The sequence below is a fragment of the Condylostylus longicornis genome, unplaced genomic scaffold (genome assembly GCF_029603195.1).
Source record: "Condylostylus longicornis isolate FDR11 unplaced genomic scaffold, ASM2960319v2 ptg000077l, whole genome shotgun sequence".
Taxonomy (NCBI): domain Eukaryota; kingdom Metazoa; phylum Arthropoda; class Insecta; order Diptera; family Dolichopodidae; genus Condylostylus; species Condylostylus longicornis.
The window spans coordinates 5261767-5284690 of NW_026578045.1; the positions used below are offsets into that span (position 1 = coordinate 5261767).

General features: G+C 24.4%; 5 protein-coding genes across 7 annotated transcripts in view; 2 read left to right on the top strand and 3 right to left on the bottom strand.

Moving 5' to 3' along the window:
- Positions 1-42: 42 nt before the first annotated feature.
- LOC129612811 (eukaryotic translation initiation factor 2 subunit 2) lies at positions 43-1676 on the bottom strand. 2 transcript variants are annotated; one of them, XM_055526587.1, is made up of 4 exons: positions 1525-1676; positions 946-1382; positions 806-840; positions 43-721 (listed from the first exon to the last, which is right to left on the bottom strand). In XM_055526587.1, exons 1-4 carry the CDS (start codon positions 1540-1542, stop codon positions 198-200), a joined length of 1014 nt encoding a protein of 337 aa, XP_055382562.1. In that variant the 5' UTR covers positions 1543-1676; the 3' UTR covers positions 43-197. The 2 variants fall into 2 exon arrangements, with proteins under 2 accessions (XP_055382562.1, XP_055382563.1); XM_055526588.1 differs by lacking the exon at positions 806-840 and having other exon boundaries at positions 947-1382.
- Positions 1677-3140: 1464 nt separating this feature from the next.
- LOC129612825 (uncharacterized protein CG5902) lies at positions 3141-5160 on the top strand. Its single transcript, XM_055526610.1, has 6 exons — positions 3141-4063; positions 4166-4251; positions 4318-4421; positions 4528-4654; positions 4751-4869; positions 5028-5160. The coding sequence occupies exons 1-6, from the start codon at positions 3825-3827 to the stop codon at positions 5085-5087; spliced, it is 735 nt and encodes a 244-aa protein (XP_055382585.1). The 5' UTR covers positions 3141-3824; the 3' UTR covers positions 5088-5160.
- A 2088-nt stretch (positions 5161-7248) lies between these two features.
- Positions 7249-8746, bottom strand: LOC129612885 (uncharacterized). Of its 2 annotated transcripts, XM_055526693.1 has the most exons (4): positions 8643-8698; positions 8477-8579; positions 8043-8371; positions 7249-7989 (listed from the first exon to the last, which is right to left on the bottom strand). In XM_055526693.1, exons 3-4 carry the CDS (start codon positions 8331-8333, stop codon positions 7540-7542), a joined length of 741 nt encoding a protein of 246 aa, XP_055382668.1. In that variant the 5' UTR covers positions 8334-8371; positions 8477-8579; positions 8643-8698; the 3' UTR covers positions 7249-7539. The 2 variants fall into 2 exon arrangements, with proteins under 2 accessions (XP_055382668.1, XP_055382667.1); XM_055526692.1 differs by having other exon boundaries at positions 8477-8746.
- Positions 8747-9389: 643 nt separating this feature from the next.
- Positions 9390-22924, top strand: part of LOC129612893 (putative uncharacterized protein DDB_G0282133) — a 35183-nt gene continuing 21648 nt past the window's right edge. Inside the window, exon 1 of the mRNA XM_055526709.1 lies at positions 9390-9606. The gene's annotated coding sequence lies outside the window, so the exon portion shown is untranslated. The remainder of the gene's footprint in view (positions 9607-22924) is intronic.
- LOC129612755 (putative uncharacterized protein DDB_G0286901) lies at positions 14900-17275 on the bottom strand. The gene is made up of 5 exons (XM_055526515.1): positions 17139-17275; positions 16979-17042; positions 16077-16887; positions 15169-15885; positions 14900-15090 (listed from the first exon to the last, which is right to left on the bottom strand). The coding sequence occupies exons 1-5, from the start codon at positions 17273-17275 to the stop codon at positions 14900-14902; spliced, it is 1920 nt and encodes a 639-aa protein (XP_055382490.1).

Sequence of the window (22924 nt, forward strand, 5' to 3'; positions counted from 1 at the left end):
CAATACTATAATTTAATGTAATCATATAACAATAATGTTATAAATTGTTTTTGAGACAATTTCATTGAGCTAGACTGAAGAAAAAATAAAAGTATGAATCTAAAATAGCTATTGTGGACTTCGAAATATTGATTCTCAAATTTATTAATTCTTTTTTTGATTTTAAAGATTTCAAACAAAAGAAAAAATTAAAAGATTCAAGCCGTTTTCGCACGAATGGCGGCACGCTTGCTTGTAACAGCTTGAAAACCAGATTTTATACTTGCTACTGAACATCTAGATCCGCAAGATTCACACTGTAAGAAGAATAAACGTGTATCTTTTTGAAGAATAGTTTCGGGAGAACGACATGTGTGGCAGGTAACATATTCTTTGATATATCTTCGTAAAACATTTTCAATTTGCTTCGGTTGAAAACGACCTTTAATTATTAACTGTTGGTTACCATCCATTGAACCGCTAGTACCCAATTCAGCCAGTAAAAAATCTAATAAATGCTTAGGCTGACGATGCAAGGTTTTGCAAATATCTGTAAAATTTGCAAATGAGGTCTTTTTTGTACCAACACGCAATACCTGTGGAGGCCGCATAACAAATTTTGGTTTTCGACCACCTGCCATGTCCGGATTTTTATCCAATATAATTTCAAAAACACGATTTAATAATTCCTCATATGTATAATCCCGATCAGATCCCGCCCATGTTGAACTATTTTCGTCAACTAAAAAGACAATATTGAATATTTTAGGACATTGAAATAATTTGCTTTTATGCTTTAATTATATTTAATTTGAAAAATGTTTACCAAATTCGCAAACATTTAAATCCGTATCGGTTAGGCATGTAATGACAAATTTAATTTATTCACACATATGCTTATTTTTAATTATTTTTTAAGGTGCATTAATTTAAAACAAGAAATAAGATTTTATTTAGTATTACTTACCATTTTCTTTTTCATCGGATTTCTCATCTTCTTGCTTCTCTGAGACCAGCTCATCTAGATCCTTCTTTTTCTTTTTCTTCTTTTTTGTTTTTGAAAAGTCCATATCTAGATCAACATCCTCCTCAAGATTAACATCATCGACAGCACCTTCGTTTACACCATCATTTGCATTCGTATCATTTGTCGGTAAAGCATTATCCAAATCGTCTAAATTAAAAGTCTTCTTTTTTTTCTTTTTCTTTTTACCAAAGTTTTCTAAATCTAAATTATCGTCAAGCTCATTTCCACCAAAACCACCCGTTTCCAATGATTCTTCGTTTGTGTTAGCATTTTCGGCAACATTTGTGTTAGAGCTGTCTTCTAAACCTAAAGCAGCATCTAAATCGAAGGCGGTCTTCTTTTTTTTCTTTTTTTTCACCAAAGTTGGATCAAATATCTAAAAATATTTTTTTAAATAATAATAGAGACAAGTTTTTTTATTAAGAGCACATTTTAACCTAAAAATTTTTTGATATTTATGTGGCAAAATTATATATAAAAATATCAAATTAGATAGTAAAATGTTGAAAATTACTTACTGCATCTTCTTCAGCCATATTATAAATTTATTTTTTATTAATTTTTTTTACCGAATTTCACCAAATAATCGAATTTTAGATATTGCATCAGATTTTCTAGAAATTGAAACTTGTAGTCTTGTACTCGTTTTCATAGAGAGGACATTGACGTTGGCTAAGTTTGACATATAGGATTTGACGTTTGGGTTGAGCGGGGTTATTAAAAAATTGACAAATTATATATATATATATATATATTAGATCTGTCAGATATAAGAAAGTTTTTAAAAACTTTATAAAACTTAAAAAATCTTTATAAAGTTTTTTATTGCAAAGGGTCTGACATGATACTTTTTAACAAATAATGATTACGTTTTTCTTTTCTCAATGTTTAATTTTTTTCAAGTTTTGTAAAGTAAAATTTAGTTTCAAAAAAAACCTTTGAAATCTTGCAGTTGATGTTCTTGGTTATGTCAAAAGAATTTATTTTTCAAAGAAAAATTTTTCATCAACAATAATTTCTTTTTCAAAACTTTCAAAGTTTCACACTTGTAATCCAAAAGTGAGTGTAAGGGTTTTATACCAAACCGACCCATTACACACATTTGCACAAATTTTGCTAATAATTAATAATACTCAGTGAACAATTCCTTCGTACTTTAAACTTTTGTTATACACTCTCATTGTGAATTTCACTCTGAATCTGCAATGACAACATTATTTTTCGGAGTGTCAAAATCGATATTTTATTACAGCTGTCAAGTGTTAATATTTAAATTTTTCAAATTTCATAGCAGATATTCAAAAAAATAATACACATTTCAAAACAGACATTTCAATAAACGTATAATATCAAAAAAAAGTTTAATTAAAATGAATTCGTTTTCGTTCAAGAAAATTTTAATATAATATATGTAAATAAAATTAATTCTACTAAATACTTGTATTTCCCTCTTTTGCATTAAAAAATATTGCAAATAAATAACCGAATTAACCGGCTGCAATTTAAATAAACTGATTTGTCGCCGCAAGGAAAACTGCATTTGTGTTCAGCCTTGATAAATTTACTTCAAAATACATTTTCCTTTAATTTTTCGTGGATACAAAAAATCCTTAATTTTTTTAATTTATAATTTTTTCACAAATTATATCAATTCAAAAAGTACCAACCAAAAACTTTATAAGAAATTTTAAAAATACAATTTGCAAAAGATATCCCTATTTTTTCAGTTTGTAATTTTTTGACAATTGGTTTAATTATTAATAATAAAATAAAGTTTTATTTCATAAATAAAAATTCTGAAAATATGCAAAATATGGTCTCATTTTGTTCATCTAGTTTTTTGAGATAAAAAAAATATAAAATTTGGTGTGCAGGCGGAAGTGAAAACACATATGTTCAGAAATGAGTACAGTTCTGTTAATAGTTTTTGTTTTATTAAAAAAAAACTTACATAGATACATCAAAATCGATAGTGGAAATCGGCACATTGTTCGGATGTAATAGTATTTTTTGACAATGAGTGGAAATCCACTTAAATAGTCCAAATTCGACTCATGGGAATGCAATGACAGTAATTTGACGTTTAAATTTTAAGAAACTCAGTGTTAGCATAAGAATGTCATAAATCAGGGATCAGTTGATAATATTTTATGTGATGGCTGAGAAAAAAAATTTGTAAAGAGGTTTAGTTTAATAATAGACAATACAAATTTTTATTAAGTAAATGTTAAAAATAAATATAAAATAATAAAAATTAGTAATTGATATGAAGTTTTTGAGTCTAGTTAATAGAAAGTATTTTAAAAGAAACTTTAGTTGGATTCTTTTATAGTAAATGCTGCACGAATAAATACATCGAAAAAATGTATAATCATCAGCTGGATTTTTAAGAAGGAAAATATAAATAAAATTCTAATTTTCTTATTATTTTCTTTAAAAATAATTTTCTAACGGCATAAATTATTGCATCCATTCCGTTTAAAGCAGAATAATTTGTCAAATACTAAGAATAGAAGATTTTTAGAAGAAGGAAATTTTTTCAATGTAAAAAAATGTATCTATAGCATATATTACACATTCAAGGTATGATAACTGCTGTTGCCTTCCTTCCGTAAATAAAAAGAGAAAGTTAAAGACTTCATATTTCATATCAAATCAAATTTAATTGCCTGCATTTTTAAAATATAAATTACCTGAACTCAATTAAAAATAATTTTGAAATAGCTTGGCTAATTACATAAATAGAAATAAATTGATTTTTACCAAACTAAAATTAACAACAAACGGTCGATAGAGGAACAAACAAGAAAAAAGCAAAATGTCCGGTTATCAACATCATAATGGATATCACCACCGTAATAATCATGATGAAGGTCAACAATCAGTTACTAATTATTCGCATATGAATGGACATAGTTCAAGAATGTTAAATGGATATCATAAATTAAATGATCAAATAGCTATACCTGAAATGTGCTTCTTTTGTTTTGAAGTATTGTATTGTGAACTAAATAATATTGATGGTCCAGCTGATCCTCAATTTACTAACGATCCACAGTAAGTTAGAAAAAATTTTAATTTTTTAAATTAAAATTTTATTTTTTAGTTTTAAATACCTATTTATATATTTTGGAAAAATGATGTATTTGTTTTTTATAGCCCACTATTTGTTACATGGAAAATAGGCCGTGATAAAAGGTTACGTGGTTGTATAGGAACTTTTAGTGCAATGCAACTTCACGCAGGTATATTTCAAATACTGCTAAATTTTCCAACAAATTTTATTTTGAATAAATAATTTTATTTTACAGGCTTGAGAGAATATGCTTTATCAAGCGCTTTAAAGGATTCTCGTTTTTCTCCAATAACACGTAATGAATTTCCAAGACTGACAGTATCTGTTTCCATCCTACAGGTTCAAATTATAAATATTTATATTTAAAAAAAAAAAACAAAAATAAAATAATTAAAAAAAACCTTTTTTTTATAAAATTTAAAACAATTTTTTGTTTTTAAATTAGGGTTTCGAAGAAGCACGTGGTTACTTAGATTGGACATTAGGTGTTCATGGAATACGAATAGAATTTATTAATGAGCGAGGATGTAAACGGACTGCTACTTATTTGCCACAGGTTGCAACCGAACAAGGTATATCATAATACATAATATATTTGAAATAAATACATAATTGTATGAAAATTTGTTAACATATATTATTTATTCTGTATTGTCTACGCTTTACAGGTTGGGACCAAATTCAAACAATTGATTCTTTACTTAGAAAAGGTGGCTATCGTTCAACAATTACACCTGAATTACGTAAATCAATTAAGTTGACTCGTTATACTTCCCAAGAAATTCATGTAAGTGTTTCTTTATTTTTTACAAATTTTTATGTTAAAAACCATAAATTTTCAAAGAGTGAATTTATGAAAATTTTTTTTAAATAATATTCACTATTATATATTATTTAAACTTTTTTTTTTTGGTAAAAATTTTTAACTTCGAATTAACTTTTTAGATGAATTTTAATGAATACCGTGAAATATTGGAACGTAGAGCTCAGTATAACAATAGTTAGAATGCAATGCTAACAGCTTCGAAAATTTTTATTGGGTTGAATTTTCCTTTCCCTTTTAAATAACTCTATTTAAGTAATTTTACAATAACATCCATTTGAAAAATTAATTTGTTAAAAAATTTCTTTTTGCAGAAAACAAAAAAAAAAAATTAGGCTAACGTGTAACAAGTTATGAATTAAAAAATTAATAAATAATTAAAAAAAATTTATCTTAATTTAGAATAAATTTAAACAAATATTAAATTCTAATTTTTACGTTTTCATTTCATTAATTTTTAATAATATTTAATAAATGAGTAAATCAAAACATTTTTTTTTTTTAAATGAATAGTTTTAGTATTATATTTTTTTTTTGTTGGTTTTGTGTTTTTTGCAATAAAATTTATTAGATATTTGGAGAAACTTTAATTAAAAGGTTATCATAGGTATAATATATAAAAAAAAGGATTTCTTGTCATTTTTTATTTGGTGCAAAAAATTATATTATTATTATATAAGAATCACTATTTCTGACCGTTTTGATTTAATGCTATAAATATAGAGTATAAAACATTAAAGAAATCTAAAATTCATCTAATTGAATAATTTGTAAACAATAATTATAATTGCTTAATTCACAATAAATTTTGTATAAAGTTGTTATGTACATATTGCAGTATGCTACTACATAAAGAAAATTACATAGTCTAAGATAATCTATTTTTGAAAATAAAAACAAGTTTTCTTTCTAAATCTAAAAAAAAGGAAAAATACAAAAAATACAAATACTTATTTTAATTAAATTAAGGGATTAATGAAAAATTAATACATATTATCAAGAAAAAAAAAATAAAAAATTTGTATCGGTATATGATAAATTCATATTACATCATTGTTTTTTGGGGTGCGAATTTAGATATATTTTAATGTTTAAATTTTATCAAATGTAAAAAAATTGAATTAAATATTGATTTAGGAATTCATGCTCAAAAGAATAATAAACAAAAACTTTTTTATCTATCAAAAATCTATTTTCAAATACATACATACATATTATTTTATTGTTATTTTATGAGCTTAGAATTATGCAGGAACAATAGCAAAATAAAACAAAACTGTAGGAAATTAATTAAGATTTTAATATAGAAAAACAATAATTATTGTAAAATAATATTTTAAACTACAAAATCATAATATAATAGAACATTCTAATTTTTAACATAATTTTCATTCAATAAAGATTTTCCGCTCATAAAATAACTATGTATTGTATAGTTATTCATGTTTGAAATATAAACACGATTTTGTAAAATAAAATCTAATTTATATTTTGTACATATAAAATAACATATTACAACATGAAATATTATTTTATATATTAAAAATTTGATTTGTTCATATTTAAAAAAAAAAAAACAAAGTAATGTGTGTATATTTATATAATAATAGAAAGAACCCATATACATATAAAATAAAGACAAAAATAATTTCTGTAGTTGGTATTCAATCTCATTAAATTAATTTAAATACGTTTTTAGATGAAAATATGAATATCTTGGGTAAATTATATATTATTAGAAATAAATTTAAACTAAAACAAAAATAAATACTTTAAATATGTATTATATTTTCCATTATTATAAAAAAATTATAATAAAAATTATTAAAAAATGTAAACTACTAAATAGAAATTTAAAAAAGGAAAAAAAAATCCCTATTGTGTGTTCATCTTGTTGCATTATTATAATTATTTTAAACTTAAAGAAAAAAATTATATTAAAAAAAAATATTTAAAGTTCATTAAAAAGTTTTATTTTTCATTTTGGTTTTATGATTATATTAACTTTAAATTAAAATAAAACGTTTTCAAATTAAATGTTATTTAAGTAAATATTATAGTTAGAATTATCTCGAAACAACTAATAATTTTAAAATTTTTAATTCAAATATATTTTGTTTTTCATGCAATAGGTAAAATCGTTTTTTTTTTTTTTGTTGTAATGTAAACTTCCGAAACATTGTTCAATTATAAATTGGTTAAATTCATTTAAAACGAAATACATAAATGTATATTTTTCTTAATTTGATTACAAAAATAAGAAACTAAAGTCGTTAAAGGTAACAAGTAATAAATGAATTTGAATTATTTTAGTTCTTTGCATAGTTTTTAAGATGAAAAAATTATGAATTGTAGTTATAACAAAAAAAAAAAAAATAACATAAAAGGGTTTGCCAAATTTAAAAAAAGAATTAACAAAAACTAAAAAAAAGAACAAATATACATAAATATTGTACTCGTATTATACAAAATGAATTATTATACTTCAAAAATTTTCGATATTACTTTGACAAACTCTGAAAATTGTTTTATTTGAATAAATAAATTGAATGAAGTGAAACTTTTTTCTTGTATGATTATTTCCTTTTATTAAATAATAATTAAAATTCTAAATATAATTTTAAATAAAAATATTTAATTAATGATTGAATCGATAGAGCTACCGTCTAATTTAAAATTTCTACTATATCGATTATAAAATCTTATCAAGTGTTCCTTATAAAGAATTTCTTTATCCCTACATTGATGGTGATCTAAATCAATTTGTTTGGCATGTATCCAAACTTCATTATAGATTTTATATGGGATTCCAACTACACAAATTCTAGAACCAGCCTTATAGTGTGTCTCCGGAATATTAATGTTTTCTTCAGTCTTTTTTAATAAATTATTTAAACTTTGATTAATTTCATCGCTATATTTATGATTTTTTCGTGTTTTCCTCATATTTATTTCGAACTCTTCCCTCAGACATGAAACTTTTTCTTTAATTTTTTTATTGGCAGCAATAGCATGCTTAATATTGATTTCTCCGGTACCATCATCCAATGTATATTTCAGCTTTGTTGATTTAAAATCACAACCCTTAAATAAAACACATTTTTATTCCAAAGAATCGAATTAAAAAAAAAAAAAACCTTGGGTGTGCAAATCCCATATAACATAACAGCTCCAAATTGTATACCGTAAGCGTAAAGATTTTTCCCAAAATTATTTTCATCAAGTTTCAAATTCACAACATCTTTTACAAGCAGTGGAATAACATTTTGATAATTTTTATCAAATTTTAATCTAGGCTTTAGTAATGCATTTCCTGCCACATTAGAGGAAGCAGATATTTTAGGTAATATGTCGCGGTATATGGTGTGAGTAACTATATTTTCTTCAATATCCTCATCATCTCGAATTATATTACCATCCGCTTCCATTTGTTTCGGCTATATTTAATTCGATGGATTTTGTGATGCTGAAAATTTGTTTTGTTTTTACATGTGACATGACATTACATTGCAAAAAAAAAAAATCGAGAGGAAAAAGTAAAAACAATTTTTTTTAACTTCATAATCATTACCTCTTCCCGCCAAACAAATGTGACAAGCTGATTAGTGTTGGGTTTTCATTTTTTTTTTCAGTAGTAGTTTGAATTATGCATAGTAAAATGTGTTTACCATAAACTATAAAAAAAAATGGATTTGTGTTTTATTTTTAGTAAGCAAGTATATCAAAATTTATTAAACATGATGTTAATCTATATTAAAGTTGTTAATTAATTTGTACTAGTATAAAAAAAAAATTTATTAAAACTTAAAATTCATTTCGTTTCGTTGTCGACTCTTCTTTTTAGTTTTTTAGGTTTGAAATTTCTTTACTCTTTTTATAGCCCTTTTTTATTTTCTGTTATCTTGGTATAACCCAGCATTTACACGTACAAGTTACTTGCAAGAAAGTTGCAATACATACAAAAATTTTACTAACACATTGAAATATTTCTACTTGCTTGTTTACTTGCAGTTCAACTTGCAAGAAAATTTTGCTGCCAGTAATTTGAGCAAGTAATTCGACATATTGAGAAATTCACAAAAAAAAATTTGTTGCTTTGATTTTTTTTTTTTTTTTTAATTTAAAATTTTTGAATTTTGTTTTGAAAAAATTAAACTTAGCAAACTTAGCTAGTTGTTTTCTTCTCAAAGACATTTTCAAAAATTAACTTGCTAAACGCCTACGTCATAATAGCAAGTAATTTGACATTTCGAAAAACTAATTGACAATTAATATTATACAAACTTGCATGCAAGTAACTTGTATGTGTAAATGCTGGGTAACCAATAAAAGCTGTCAAAGTTTAAAAGAATTGCTGTCAGCCGTGGCTGCTATTCTATTGACTTTTGACGTCAGTTTTTGATGAGCGTCGTATTTTCCTTCGAAGTCAAATCAAAATGACATTTGGCATCTACAATTTTCATTCTTTGTGTCACACTGTCACAGTCACTTGATCATTTTCACTTTTGCGTTTTACAAGTATAAGATATAATGGCCGCGAATTGAAAAAGTAAAATAATTTTTTTTTCAAGTTATATATTATTTAAATTATTATATTAAAAAAAATTAATGAATATACTAATATATAAAACAATAAATTGGAATATTTTCTTAATCTAGAAAATAGTGGATAAATTTTTGAATTGTTTTAAGCTTTGAAAGGTAAGTTGCTGAGAAGTTCGTACTACATACATAGTAGGCATTTTTAATTTTTGTAATGGCGACTGAATGCAAAAGATTTTTCGGTGGGAAAATTTTTGTTTTCATCATTTTTCGTTTTGAAGTGAAATTAGCTACATTATTTGTCTTAAGAATATTTTTATAAATAATTAAGAATATTTTGGTTCATGAAATTTTAAAGGAAAGTTATGTAATTTGAAAGTTTTTTTTTTCCACAACGCAATTGGTTCCCACCTTAAAATTTTATAAGTATGTACAAATGTAGGTACATATAGAGTTAGTGTACCAACATGCATTATTTCATACATCTCTATATATAAATGTATATACATATATCTATAACATAAAAATATATTCTATTATAATACATACATACATATATGATATAAATACTATTCCATTAGCAATTACAAAATATTGATTTATTATTATGAGCATAAATTACAATTATTTCAATTTTGTGTAAAAATGTATTTTATGCATTAAGATTACATTAAATTGCAGTTGATAAATCAAATGTAAGGACAATATGGATGTATGCAAACAATCATTTAAGAAAACTATAGTATATGTACCTAAATGTGTATGCTACTTTAAATGTATGTGTTATACATACCAGTGATGGGGATTCCTCCATATAAGTGCGAATACGTTCCGTCGTCCCAAAAGGTATTGAATTTATTGAACAGAATTTTTGCTAAGATATTTGTATGCACAATTTCTTGTAATTTTATGCCCACAACAATCCTTTGTTAAAAGGGAATGTAGTTGCACTGGAAATTTTATTCAACTTAGAACAATGAAATACTTACCTGGTGAAGTTTGTTAAACAAGTTTATTGATACAAAAAAAAAAAGATAAAAATTGCGTTGATGTTATTAATATAACATAAAATATTATTTTTGTGTCTGTTCCGAAAAAGAATCGGCACTATATCATTATAAAAGAATTTGGGGTTTTCATATGAAAAAGTCATATTCAGTCTAAGAAAACTTGTTTTATTTAAGAATATCCAATTTGTGTCCTGTAAAAATACGAAATCCAACAATAGTTTTACTTTGAAATACTTGGTTATTCTAGATTAAATAATATGTAATTCACTTTTATGCCAAATTTTAAAAATTGGAATTCAAATGTAACTCAAGAATTTTTCTTAATTTACTTAACATATAACATATACGTATGTAAATAAATTAAAACATGTTCTTTAAGTAATGTCTTAAGTATCTGTTTAAAGGATAAACATAAATATTAAAGATTTCTTAAAAAAAGTGTTACTTTCTACTGGATCCTCCTGAGTATATTGTACAGATATGAATGTTCGCGAAATCTGCTTTCAGCTACTCTGTTAAGCCTAGTTTATTTGGGAGTGTTTTACTCTAGCATTTTATTAAAAGTTAAAATTGTTTTATTTCTGTTCCTGTCTGAGGTTTATTAAACAAAATTGCCTCAGAACGCTTGTTCCGTTTTTGATTTTCAATATTTTATCATGTTAAAGGTTTTTTTCTCAAATGTAAATTTTTAGGATTTTTTCAAAGGCTTTTTAATGCTTTTTCGAACGCTAATATGCCAAAAATGCACTTGACATGACTTTAAGAATTCAATACAAAATTGAAATCCTGAAAAATACCAATATCCTACTGATTCCTACTTGTATAATGAGTTTGTGAGTAAACATTTTAAAATTGATTAAGAAATTAAAGTAATTTTTTTAAGTTACAAAATGTTTATATGAGTTTGGGGAAAATAATGATTTTCTTTTGATGACATTTTGTCAAAATTTTCATATTTAGGCAGAACTCATATGAAACAATATGAGTTTTCCTTCATATTTAAATTATGGATATGAAGTTTTTTTCAAAGTAAATATCTATTTACTAATATTGTATAATTAAATTATCATTTAATTGTAAGTTTTATTTTCATATGTTGGGTATATATTTTAAATTTATAAATTTAACGTTCCATCACGTTTTTAAATATACCTGTGTTTATTCTATTCAATAACAAGTTCATAAATAATTTCATATATCTAAATTGAGTGATATTATATAGTTCAGCTTGTAAAAATTGGTTGCTGGATTGCGAAGTCATATGTATTACTTTTTTTTTTGGGTGTCATCTATATAAGTATTATAGATTAAAAATGTGTAGTGCTTTTAAAATGAGTTGGTAATATAATTTCCTGAAAATGCAAAATGATATTTAATATGAAATCTTTTGAAAAAATAAACGACATAGGATTGGATTAACTTGATATTTGAAAGGTAGTTCATGAAAAAAGAAGGCAACTAATTAAAAAATATAGAGGGACAACGGCATAATTGAAATAACGTAAAATACATATATAATTCGTGTTACAAAAAGTATATTATACTGAGAACCCTACAAGAAATTCAATAATGCCTTCGAAAATTCTAACTGATGATCCCGTAAAAACATATTAGAACTAAACTACTTAATACTTTCAACAATTTTCTAGTAACCTATGTATCCTTTTTTATGGAAATATTAAAAAATAATTGTCATATTTTGGAAAAAGAAAAAGAAAATTTATAATATCCGAAAATAAATGAGCACCCATGCATTTACATAATATAATATCTACCGAATTCTTATAATTGCTTATTATGATGTTTGTGTTTAAAAAGATGTTACAGTTCATTAATTAGGAAAAATAATGAACCATAGTTTTTCGACAGCCTCAACTCATCGGAACAAAATGTACTAGAAATTATTTGTTTTTGATAATATTGAAAAATTTTTGGACAATTTTAAATAAAAATTTTAAAGTTAAAATTAAGTTTAATTTAATTAAACTATAAAACAAAAACAAATTAACTGAAAATCCAATGAAGCTTAAATTCCTCAGCCGACTTTAGAACAGCTTTTTTTTTAGTAGTATGACGTGCTTTGCCTTGATTTGGGTGAACGTATAAGCGTTTATAAAATTATATAGAAAAAACTATTCGTTCATAAATTTTCCAAATACCACTTAAATGTAAATTGAGAATTTATTATTAGGTATTAATAGTTTTTAATATTTATTACTAAAATTGTGTATGCAATTCTATTAATATTTAAATTAATATTTGTTATTTATTTTTATGTCAAAAATTTTTTCAAAGAAAGAGGATAATTTTCTAAAAAATATAACAGTGATATTTCTTTTATTTACTAAAGATAAAAAGAAATTCATTTTTGAATTTATGGATTTTAATAAATTAAATAATTATAAATAATATTAATGAAGGATAGTCAGAGAATGCGGAATCTGAATATAGGTAAGTATTAATTCAAAAGGTTTCTTTTTCTTTTTATTATTATTTTCTATATTTCGAATTTTATTTTGTACAATTAAAAAAAAACTTTATTTTTAAGTTAATTTTATTTTCAATTTAAGATTAATAATAAAAACAATAGTGAACAAATTCAAAAATAATTATATAATAAAAGTTATTCTAGTACAACTTATACTACTAAAAGTGCAATCACCAAAGGTCTAATATTTAACTTACATTTAAAAAAAAAACTGAATACTAATTTTAAATAAAAGCACAGCTGAATCGTAAATAAGATTTTTTTATTCAAAATTATTTTTCTGTGTAAGAAAATTATGTAAATGTAATATTAACTTTCATTATAACATAAATTTAAATTTTTATTATTTTATATTAATTATTATATTTTTTTTATTTAATTTTTTAGTTCTATGATATGTAGTAATGCAAGTTTTTGACAATTTGATTATAAGGAGGAAAAATTAATGAGTGAAATCAAAAATTCAACGTAACTTAAATATTGCGATAGCAAAAATATAATAAGAATTCATAATCACTATTAAAAATTTATGTGGAAGTTTTTGATGTTACTGTTACTGTCTATTGAAATTTTATTTGCAGTTCAAATGAATTAAAAACAGTTGCTATCGAATAGTGTTCTTTATTTTAACAAATATGTTTGATAATAATGATGCAAGTCCACAAGTTCATTTCCGAATTGCAAGTCCACAAGTTTACGAACATCTAGATTTTTTGTTGAATCCTCATGTGTAAATGAGACTTTTAAGAAAATTGAATTTAAAAATTTTTTGGACAGACAAAATTAGTATTAAAGATGGAATCTAGAACATTCAGCATGAAAACTTTTCAATTATTCTTGAGCTTAATATTTTTGTAATATATGGATTGTATATGCATAGAAAACTCATAATTGGAATTTTTATTTGAAAGTTGATTAAAAATGCAACCTAATTTTATGTTCACTATTTCGTTTCAGTTTATTACGCAATAATAATTTAGTTTAATTAAAGTTTTGAATGAAGAAGCATTTTAAGTAACACAATAAATTAATAGAAATTGCAGTTTATTTTGTTGCTCAATGAAATTTTGATTTCACTCATTACTACTATTAGATGTATCACTTTCGAAGTTCAGTTTAAATTAAGAATCTTGTCAAAGCTTACGCAAGTAAATAAATTTTAAGATTTTGAATAAATTTAGCAAAAGTTATACATTTATTACAAAAAAAACTTGTGAAATTTTTAATCTACTGTTGTTTAAGTGTTTAGTTCTTAAAATCAAATTTAAACGTAGCATTTTGGAAAATCTGAAAATAGTTTCGAGTTTATTACGAAAAAAAATACTCTTAAAATTCTTTTATTTTTTTTTTTTTGGTGGTGGTTGAATGGAATTAACAATATTTTGGAAATAAATCAGAACAATGATAAAATTTATTTGATTTGTTGGAAAATTGTACCATATAGAAAGCGACTGTTTACAATAATTCAGAAAAATTTTATAGAAAATGATAAAAGCCAATTAATTTTGAAATTTTGAATGCTATCATAAAGCATATTTTAGTTTTTTTATTTTATTTGTATCTCAACAATACAAATTTGTATAAATACTTTAATAATTTGTATATATTTGTAAAATACTTATCTAATGATCATTTATATTCTAAGTAACAGATACACAATATAGTTCATATTTTGCTATTGAGCTAAATGGTTTTAATTTGCAATGGAGTTTAATGTATGAAGATCATTCGGTGTTTGGACGTTGAGATTAGTGCGTTAATTTTTTTTAAGAAACCTGCAATTTAAAATTAAACTGAAAGTTAAATATTGATTTCCATTTAACTTTTTTAATGTTAACATTTTAATAATTTACTGTAACTCATTAAATTTACTAAATTTCAATTAAACATTATAAAATAAATTGAAAGATTTTTATAATTTTATACAAAATTCCCTCTACATATTTACTTACCTCTAATATCTTAAACCTCTAGATCTACCTTTTTGCTTAGGTACAAAATTTTCATTATTTGATCTTTTTGGTAAATTCGTATATGGTATAGCATATTTAATTTTATTTGATGTGGGAACAAATGAAGTATAACCTCCTGATCCAGGATTATTGTAGTTATTAGTATTTGTAATTGAAAAACCATTATTTGGATCTGTTGTATTACTTGGTGGTATAAATTGTTTATTATTGTAATTCTGCTGCACTATTAAATTATTATTATTTAGAATACTATCTGCTAAATTTGGAAAAGTAACTGCTGAAGTATCTTGGTTAATTGGCTGTTGATTAACTGGTTGTTGGTTGATTGGCTGTTGATTTGCTGGTTGTTGATATAAAGGATTATTTCCTTGTATACCGAACTGATTATTTCCTGGTTGTTGATTATTATTTACGAAGCCGTAATTGGGCACATTACCGTGAGGGTTATAACCTTTATATAATGGATTATATCCTTGATTATAACCATGATTATACCCAGGATTGTATCCTTGGTTATAATTTGGATTATAGCCTTGATTGACGCCAGGAATTCCTGGTATTAAATTTATTGGTTGTTGTTGATTTGGTAGGACACCAAATGGTATGTTTGCTGGGAATAAAGTAGTTGCATTTGTTGGTGGAGGAGCGGCTGTAGTTGGATCTGGATTATTAATTGGTATTTCAACAGGTTGATTAACAGGTATATTAACTGGTTGAGTTCCCAAAAAGTTATTAAAATTAAATGCTGGCCTTCCTATATTTATATTGTTATTTATGTTATTACTATTATTATTACTATCACTACTACTATTAAAGTTATTAGTTTTTTTTAAACTTGGAGCAATGTACGGAGGTTTGCTTGTTGTTGTTGGCAATGGTACATCATAAGTTCGTCCAGATGGGGTTGTAACCTTAACCACACTTCCAGAATTGTCACCATTGTTAATTGTAATACCTGAAAATATTACTATTGATATTATATTATCTTGTATTATAAAATTTTCCTGTTAATTTATTATTAAAGTCTTAAAACTGATCATTAAAACATTTGTTAATGTTAAAAATTGCTATGATGAAAAATGAATAAACTACTTAGATAATATAATAGAACTTAAATGATATTCTCATTTTTAAATAAAAAAAAAATGAATTTCTAACCTGTTAAAATTGGATAACCATCTTTTGAATATGCTGGATAAGCTCTATCACATGGTTGAACAATAATTTTTGCCGATTTTTTTAAACCATCCTTTAAATTTAATTTTTTATCACCTTGAAAGAAATACTGCCTTACACTATGCTGTGGTGTTGAGTACTGCGTTAAATATTTTGTAATTTCGGGTAATCCTTGTATTTCAACTTTTCGTTTTAAGACTGTTATATTATTTTGTCCAGAAAATTGTGGTAAAGATTGAGATCTTAGTTGTAAGTTAGCAGTTTCAGTATTTATTAGTTCAACATCTCCCGGAATTTTTTCAATTACTTCTTTTTTATCAGATTCAGCTACAGCTTCACCATTAGACTCCGCGTTGTCGGTTTTTTCATCAGATTTCATTTTCATTTCAGGACTTTTCTCTTTAATTACTTTCTTCTCCTCCATTGGTTTTTCTTTATCTGATGCTTCGTTTGTTTTTTTATGTTTTTTGTAACCAATAAGTTCATCAATATCTGGTATTTCTGGGATTTTACCATATTCGTCAAAATTATCTCGTATAATGGAACCCCAATTTTCATCTTTATGTTGTTTTGGATCAACTTTAATTTGCTTGTCTTTTTTACCAACGATATTCTTTATTACTGTTATTGTCTTTATATGAGTACCTTCTTTAGAGCCAATATCAGCCGCGGAATAACTGATACTAAGATCACGTTTTGCTTGTTTCGGATCTGATGTATCTGATATATTAGCATTTTGTACTGAACTTAAACTATGCGTTACTTCTACCAAACAGAAGAAGGTGAATGTTAACTAAAAGATAAAAATTCAAATGGTTAATAAAATTTTTTAAGGTAAGTTTTTAATTAAATAAAAAAAAAGTTATTTTTTTAATGAAATTGACCAAAATATCATCAATATTCTGTTCATGTAAATCTCGTCTGAATCGAGTTGAAAGATATGTAATCCTTTTATGAAACAATTTATGAAGTGTTAAATTAAGCAGACGATTTTAATAAAAATAAATTCAAATTTTGATCCAACTATCCAATAAGTCTTACTACATCGGGAGCACAAAAGCATATCGAATTTGATTTTTGTAATCGAAATTGATATTTAACAGTAATATATGACCTGGTCCAAGCGCATTTAAAACAGACTTAAGTGACCGCATTTGGTTTAGATTTATCAGTTTAGTCATGCCGATCTAGTAAACGGTCTTAAATAATTTTAAAACAAATTAGCGCGTCCTTGAGTTGTGCACTACGTCATACCAAAAACCATATAAGCTATAAGGTTATAATGTAAAATTAGAAATACATTATAAATAGAGGATTTTTGTATTCAAATTCTGATCAAATCATAAAAAAATACATTCAATAATCTATTTATACCCTATATGCAATACAATATAAATGAATATAAAAATATTGGCTTCAGAATATCTGATTTAAAAACATACGCCATGAGAATTTCAATGCAGAAAATTTAGTATAAATGACGCAGCTTTTATTTGCATCTTGCTAGAACAAAAATGTTCCCTATGTTCAATTTGCAATTAGTAATTCTATATTTAGTAGCAACTTTGTACACTTCTAGTATTCTTGTATGAATTCTGGCAACTTTGAACACTTTAAATTGTAACTAAAAACTACATAAAAACCTTATACATACATCATTGAAATTCCTTAGATCTTGCTTGCGACTAAAAATTTGGTTCTGTCCTAAAATCACAAGAAATAAATATGGTGTCACAAACGTAAAATACTCTTGACTTGGAAATTACAGTAATTCCGGTATTAATACATAATTCAGCAAATGAATTATAATAGTTGAGTTTTGTGACAAGACGGTTTTATTGTATGTAATTTTAAAGTTAGGAATTTTCGTCAATCAATAATAATGCAAATTAAATTACTGTATGTCCTATGTCCTATTTACAAAAATTTTACAATATATGACCGTACTGCAGGAAAATGTGTAGATGGTATAAATGCTTACTGTGTGGATTAAATTTTGTCAAAGTACAGGTATACAAAAGGACTCGTAAAATTCATTTTCAAGCTTGCCTATAACATATAGAAAACTTTCTGTCATTCAGATTGCAGTATAATTTTACTTCATTACATTTTAAACTATGATTTAGCTATAAAAAATTGAAGGTTGAATTTAATAACAACATAAAATAAAATATTCTCTGACTTGTGGCAGTACGGCACAAAAACACAATACAGTTTGTGAGTTGTAATTTTTGAATTAAATATTAACACCCTATAACCATGATTTTTAAATCACGGAGGGAGGTGTAGATTGAAGGATCTTTGACTTAATAAATTGTTTATTATTTTTAAGTTTTTAGCTATGAATACGAAAATTTAAGTATAAATACTTAAACTAATGATGTTAAACAAAAATGCAAATTTTCATTGAACTGGAGCCTTTCTCACGTTTCGAGCATATAATGTATCCCACTTTTTTCAGAAATATAAGTTAGTACATATAGGCTAAATTTAATTATTTTGCTTTGGAAATTGACATGATTCTTTTTTTAAACGAAGTGAATTTTTTCCCTTCTGTAAAATCTTTTGATCATAAATATTTGGGGTATTTCTTATGAAAGTTCCTACTAGTTTTAGTTGCTGCTGTATTGTGTACTGATACCGTATTGCTGTGCAAAATTAATTTTGAATATCTGCTAATATTAAAAGGATTATAAATTATAATGATAGTATTGGACTCGTTTTATAAAGGCTGAATTGAAAAATATTGTCGTAACTCTTAACTTTTTCATAACACGCGAAATTATAAGAAGTTATAAGAAGTTCTGATAATAGATAATTTGGGTGTGTACAAAAAATTCAGATCTAACGTTAACTTATTAAGCAATAATGTTTTAATTACTGAATAAGTCAATTTTATGTTAGCTTTTTGGTAGTGGCCCCTTTGTAAATAAAATTTTAGTTTTAATGTAACAAAAAAAATTGGTTATTTTTGTAAAAAATTTAAATGTCAGTCTTGAATGCATATTAGTTGCTTAAAAGCTAGTATAGTACCACAGAAACAAGAATTATTGCTATGATTTCGTTTATTCCATTGTCAACGTAATTATATTTGTACAATATTAAATTACGTATATAAATACTGTACTGAAATCAATTTGAAACCAATGTATGTATGTATTACATATTTCCTAAATGGTATTTTTGTTAATCATTTCAACGAGCGGGTGTTTGTGTTACTCTTAATGTTAGCAGAAAAGGGTTAAATATTAAAATTTAATACGCATTAAAATTATTATAAATCATATTATAATAACTGTTTTCATGTTAATATTTTTAATAATCACAATTTTAATAATAATATTAAAGTAAAAATATTCAACAAAATTTATATGGTAGTGTGATACAAAAAGAGGCACTTTTCATGTTTTAACTTTAATGTTTTTTGATTTTAATTTTTAATGTCCTTTGAATATAAATTTCACAAGAATTTTTTTTGAGGATTTTCGATAATTCAGATATGCACTGAAAGTTATATTGTAAATTAAATCTTAAACGTTTTTTCATACACTTAAGAATCTGCAGGAACTGAACTGAAATATTTACTATTTGTAAAATTTGGAACACAATTCGAGTAATTCTTCAATTTCCAACATTTTTCTATTATGCTCCTGTTTTAATTTATAATATGTTTGCAGTAGCTATAAAAGAACTCTTTTAGAATCATAAGAACAAGTGTCGTTTTCGAACATTGCAGTATATTTGCAGATATCGCATAACGTATTTTCTATTAAAATCTGTAAATTATCGAAAATTCCCTTTTCTATTCTTAAAAATTAAAATTTCACTGTACAATCGAAAAAATATTTTTAAATAAACTTTTCTTCCTTAAAAAAGGCTTTTTTAATTTTTATCAAATTTTTCATGTTTCAATGGTAGGAGAGAATCTTTTGGATCATATTTTAATGTACATATATTTCATATTAAAATTGTTAAATTTAAATTTACAGAAAATTTATAATGTAAGTATATAAAAAACTAAGTAGTTGTTTTAAAAAACTAAATTGTTTTTTAATTAATTAAAATTATGTTTGCCACTAAAAAAATTTTTTTTTATTTTTATTTTTTTATTCAAAATATTTAATTTTTTTTTTCCATAATTTTATTAGAAATATTGTTGTTCCTTGTTTTCATTCTGACTTAGAATTAAAAAACAAAATATTTTTTTATTTCAAATATTATAAATTTTTGATTTAAGTTTTATTTTTTTATTTTTATAGTTAAAAAAAATACAAAACTTACACCGATTTTAACGATTTTCATTGTAATGCGAACATTAAGCGTGTAACGACGATATTTATCCAAGTATTATTTTACCGCGGAAACTGTAATAATTGTTAAAGCATCTTTATTTTATACTTTTTCTTTCATTTGGAATTTTTTCAAAGAAACACAAAAAAAAAGGCAAGATTCCCACTAATATTATTATAATTTTATAATAGTTAAAGAAAATTTATTTTATTTTTTTTTTTGCTTTTTCCAATTGAGATATTATTATAAATATTTAATGGATAGAGATGTCGGACATAAGAAAAATAGACATTATTACAAGTAGTAGTGTACTACTAAAAAAGGAAACAAATGATAAATTTCCTAATGATTTTTAGTTTTTTTTTTTTTTAATTTTTTTTTTCTGTTTTTGTCCCCTTACACAAATAATGGGTACTTTTATGCTTTCCCATGGATAGTTTATAACTCTTGTAAATTGTATAAATAATATTAATATTAACACTGACTTACAATCTTTATTTTTATTGCAACAAATTCACCAATTGACTTTTCAACGAAAATACATTTACTACTGGAGTAAGTACGGCGTTTCAGAAATAAAATGTTATACATTTTAAGCAATATAATTTGTCTTTCTTTCTGTTTCTTAGGCTGTTGATCTGTTTGGCTGTTTGTCTATCACCGGCTCATTTGAAAATTTGCATAAACATGTTATTGATACAACTCGTATACATTATTCAATATACGAGTTCTAATTGCTGAATTATGTAGAATAGATTCTTAGAACAATACCTTAACTGGGGATATTTCACATATTTTACTTTTATTATTTTTAGTGCATGATTCTGATGACCTTAAATAGCAGTAATACGATATTAATGCACAATTCAGTAATTATGTGAAATTAATATTGATTCTACTTGAACTTCTTAAAGCAGACTTAATAGAAAATTCTTCTATAAAATCTTGAAAGCTCTCAAAAAAATAAAGTAAATTGTATTGACAAAATTACAATTTTCATTTCAAATATGAAATTATATGAAAACATGAAAAAATTTCTCTTAGGAACCATGCAGTAACTATCGCTTCTGCATAGCTTGCAAGGACTAACGTAATTGCAGACGAAATTTAAAAATTTTGTTATACTTAGCGTGCACACATCTTTAATAATATTTTCGAATCGACTTACTTGCTATTTAAAATAACAAGATTTTTTTTTTGTTAATTTAAAAATAAATTTTGTGAAATATGTGAATTATTAAAAATGTTGATATATGCACGTATGTTTACGCTTGTAAGTATTAAAGCATGTAAAAAAAAAAAGAAAACAAAAAAAAGTACGTTTTTAATAAGGAAATTTTAGCACATGCTTCAAGATAAGATTGTGAATTATAAAAAATTATTTATGTTTTTTTTTAACTGCTTCAGCCAGAACGCATATTAAATAATTCAGATAATTAATAAATTGTTCAGGAGAAATTAAAATAAATTTTTTGCAAATAGGATTATTATGCGCGAGTAATTTTTAACAAACGTATATGGTATAGCTCCAGTACTACTACTTTTTACTACAATTAAGATTAACACTGAAAAGACATGGATTCCATTTATTGACATTGCGTTTAATTGACAATTGCATAGAATGTTTGTGAATTGCTAACACAATATTAAAATGACACTTTTTACATTTACTGCTTATCTTGTATTAATTTTATTTTTAATTTTTATAAATTTAGGCTACTGGCGCATTTGCTGTGACATAGTGAAAATTAAGCAGCATACATTTTTTTACACATGATAACAATGTACATATATTTTATTTGAATTGTGAACTTTGCAGATTTTTGTGCTTCTAAAATGTTGAGCTCTAGACTTTTAACTACATATTTCGGTATATCTGAACAGTTTAATAGAGAAACCTTCTTAATTGCTGTCAAACAAATAATTAATAAAAAATTGGACGGAATTAATTGCAAATAGTTAATAATTGCATAAAAAATAATTACAACTAAACGAATATTTTCATAGAAAAATGTCTCTGAAAGGGTTAAAATTAAAAATTTTTTTACCCGTTTATATAAATTTTGTTTAAAATTTATATTGTTAAAGAAAACTTACTACAGGTTTAATGAAATTAAAAAAATTAAAAAAAGAAAATAGCAATTTTGCTTTAAAAAGAACAGCTTTGACTTTTATCTGCATATAAAATTGTTAGTAATTGTACAATGACATTATGATGGTATGACATTCTCAAAGTTCATATGGTGAATCGAATTTTTGAGATGCTTGTTTGCAATGGAATTTTAAAATGTAAAATATGTAAATTTGAAGCGCATAGTTTGCAGATCATAACAATAAATTGCAATTAAAAAACAATTTTTTTTTTCAAAGAAAAAGTTTAGTGGAATTAATGCAGCGTTTATGATATACAGAACTTTTTAAAACTACAGTTTAAAACTTTGAATAAAATTTGTTTTTGGGACTGTAAGTGAAATGACTCAGAGCGATGTTCATACCTAATTTTTATACAATAAAATTAACTCTTGAATTTTAGCTTATTT

What these genes read in the sequence shown, in the direction of transcription:
- LOC129612755 (XM_055526515.1), bottom strand. Translation starts at nt 17,275, where the DNA reads ATGACTAAACTGATAAATCTAAACCAAATGCGGTCACTTAAGTCTGTT. An exon ending in TATGCTTTTGTGCTCCCGAT is followed by an intron (nt 17,043 to 17,138) that starts GTAGTAAGACTT and finishes GTTTCATAAAAG; the next exon opens with GATTACATATCTTTCAACTC. An exon ending in AGAATATTGATGATATTTTG is followed by an intron (nt 16,888 to 16,978) that starts GTCAATTTCATT and finishes TTTATCTTTTAG; the next exon opens with TTAACATTCACCTTCTTCTG.
- LOC129612885 (XM_055526692.1), bottom strand. Translation starts at nt 8,333, where the DNA reads ATGGAAGCGGATGGTAATATAATTCGAGATGATGAGGATATTGAAGAA. An exon ending in ATGGGATTTGCACACCCAAG is followed by an intron (nt 7,990 to 8,042) that starts GTTTTTTTTTTT and finishes GTTTTATTTAAG; the next exon opens with GGTTGTGATTTTAAATCAAC.
- LOC129612825 (XM_055526610.1), top strand. Translation starts at nt 3,825, where the DNA reads ATGTCCGGTTATCAACATCATAATGGATATCACCACCGTAATAATCAT. An exon ending in ACAGGTTGCAACCGAACAAG is followed by an intron (nt 4,655 to 4,750) that starts GTATATCATAAT and finishes TACGCTTTACAG; the next exon opens with GTTGGGACCAAATTCAAACA. An exon ending in ATACTTCCCAAGAAATTCAT is followed by an intron (nt 4,870 to 5,027) that starts GTAAGTGTTTCT and finishes TTAACTTTTTAG; the next exon opens with ATGAATTTTAATGAATACCG.
- LOC129612811 (XM_055526587.1), bottom strand. An exon ending in TCCGATGAAAAAGAAAATGG is followed by an intron (nt 841 to 945) that starts TAAGTAATACTA and finishes TGTCATTACATG; the next exon opens with CCTAACCGATACGGATTTAA. An exon ending in TTTAAATGTTTGCGAATTTG is followed by an intron (nt 722 to 805) that starts GTAAACATTTTT and finishes TTGTCTTTTTAG; the next exon opens with TTGACGAAAATAGTTCAACA.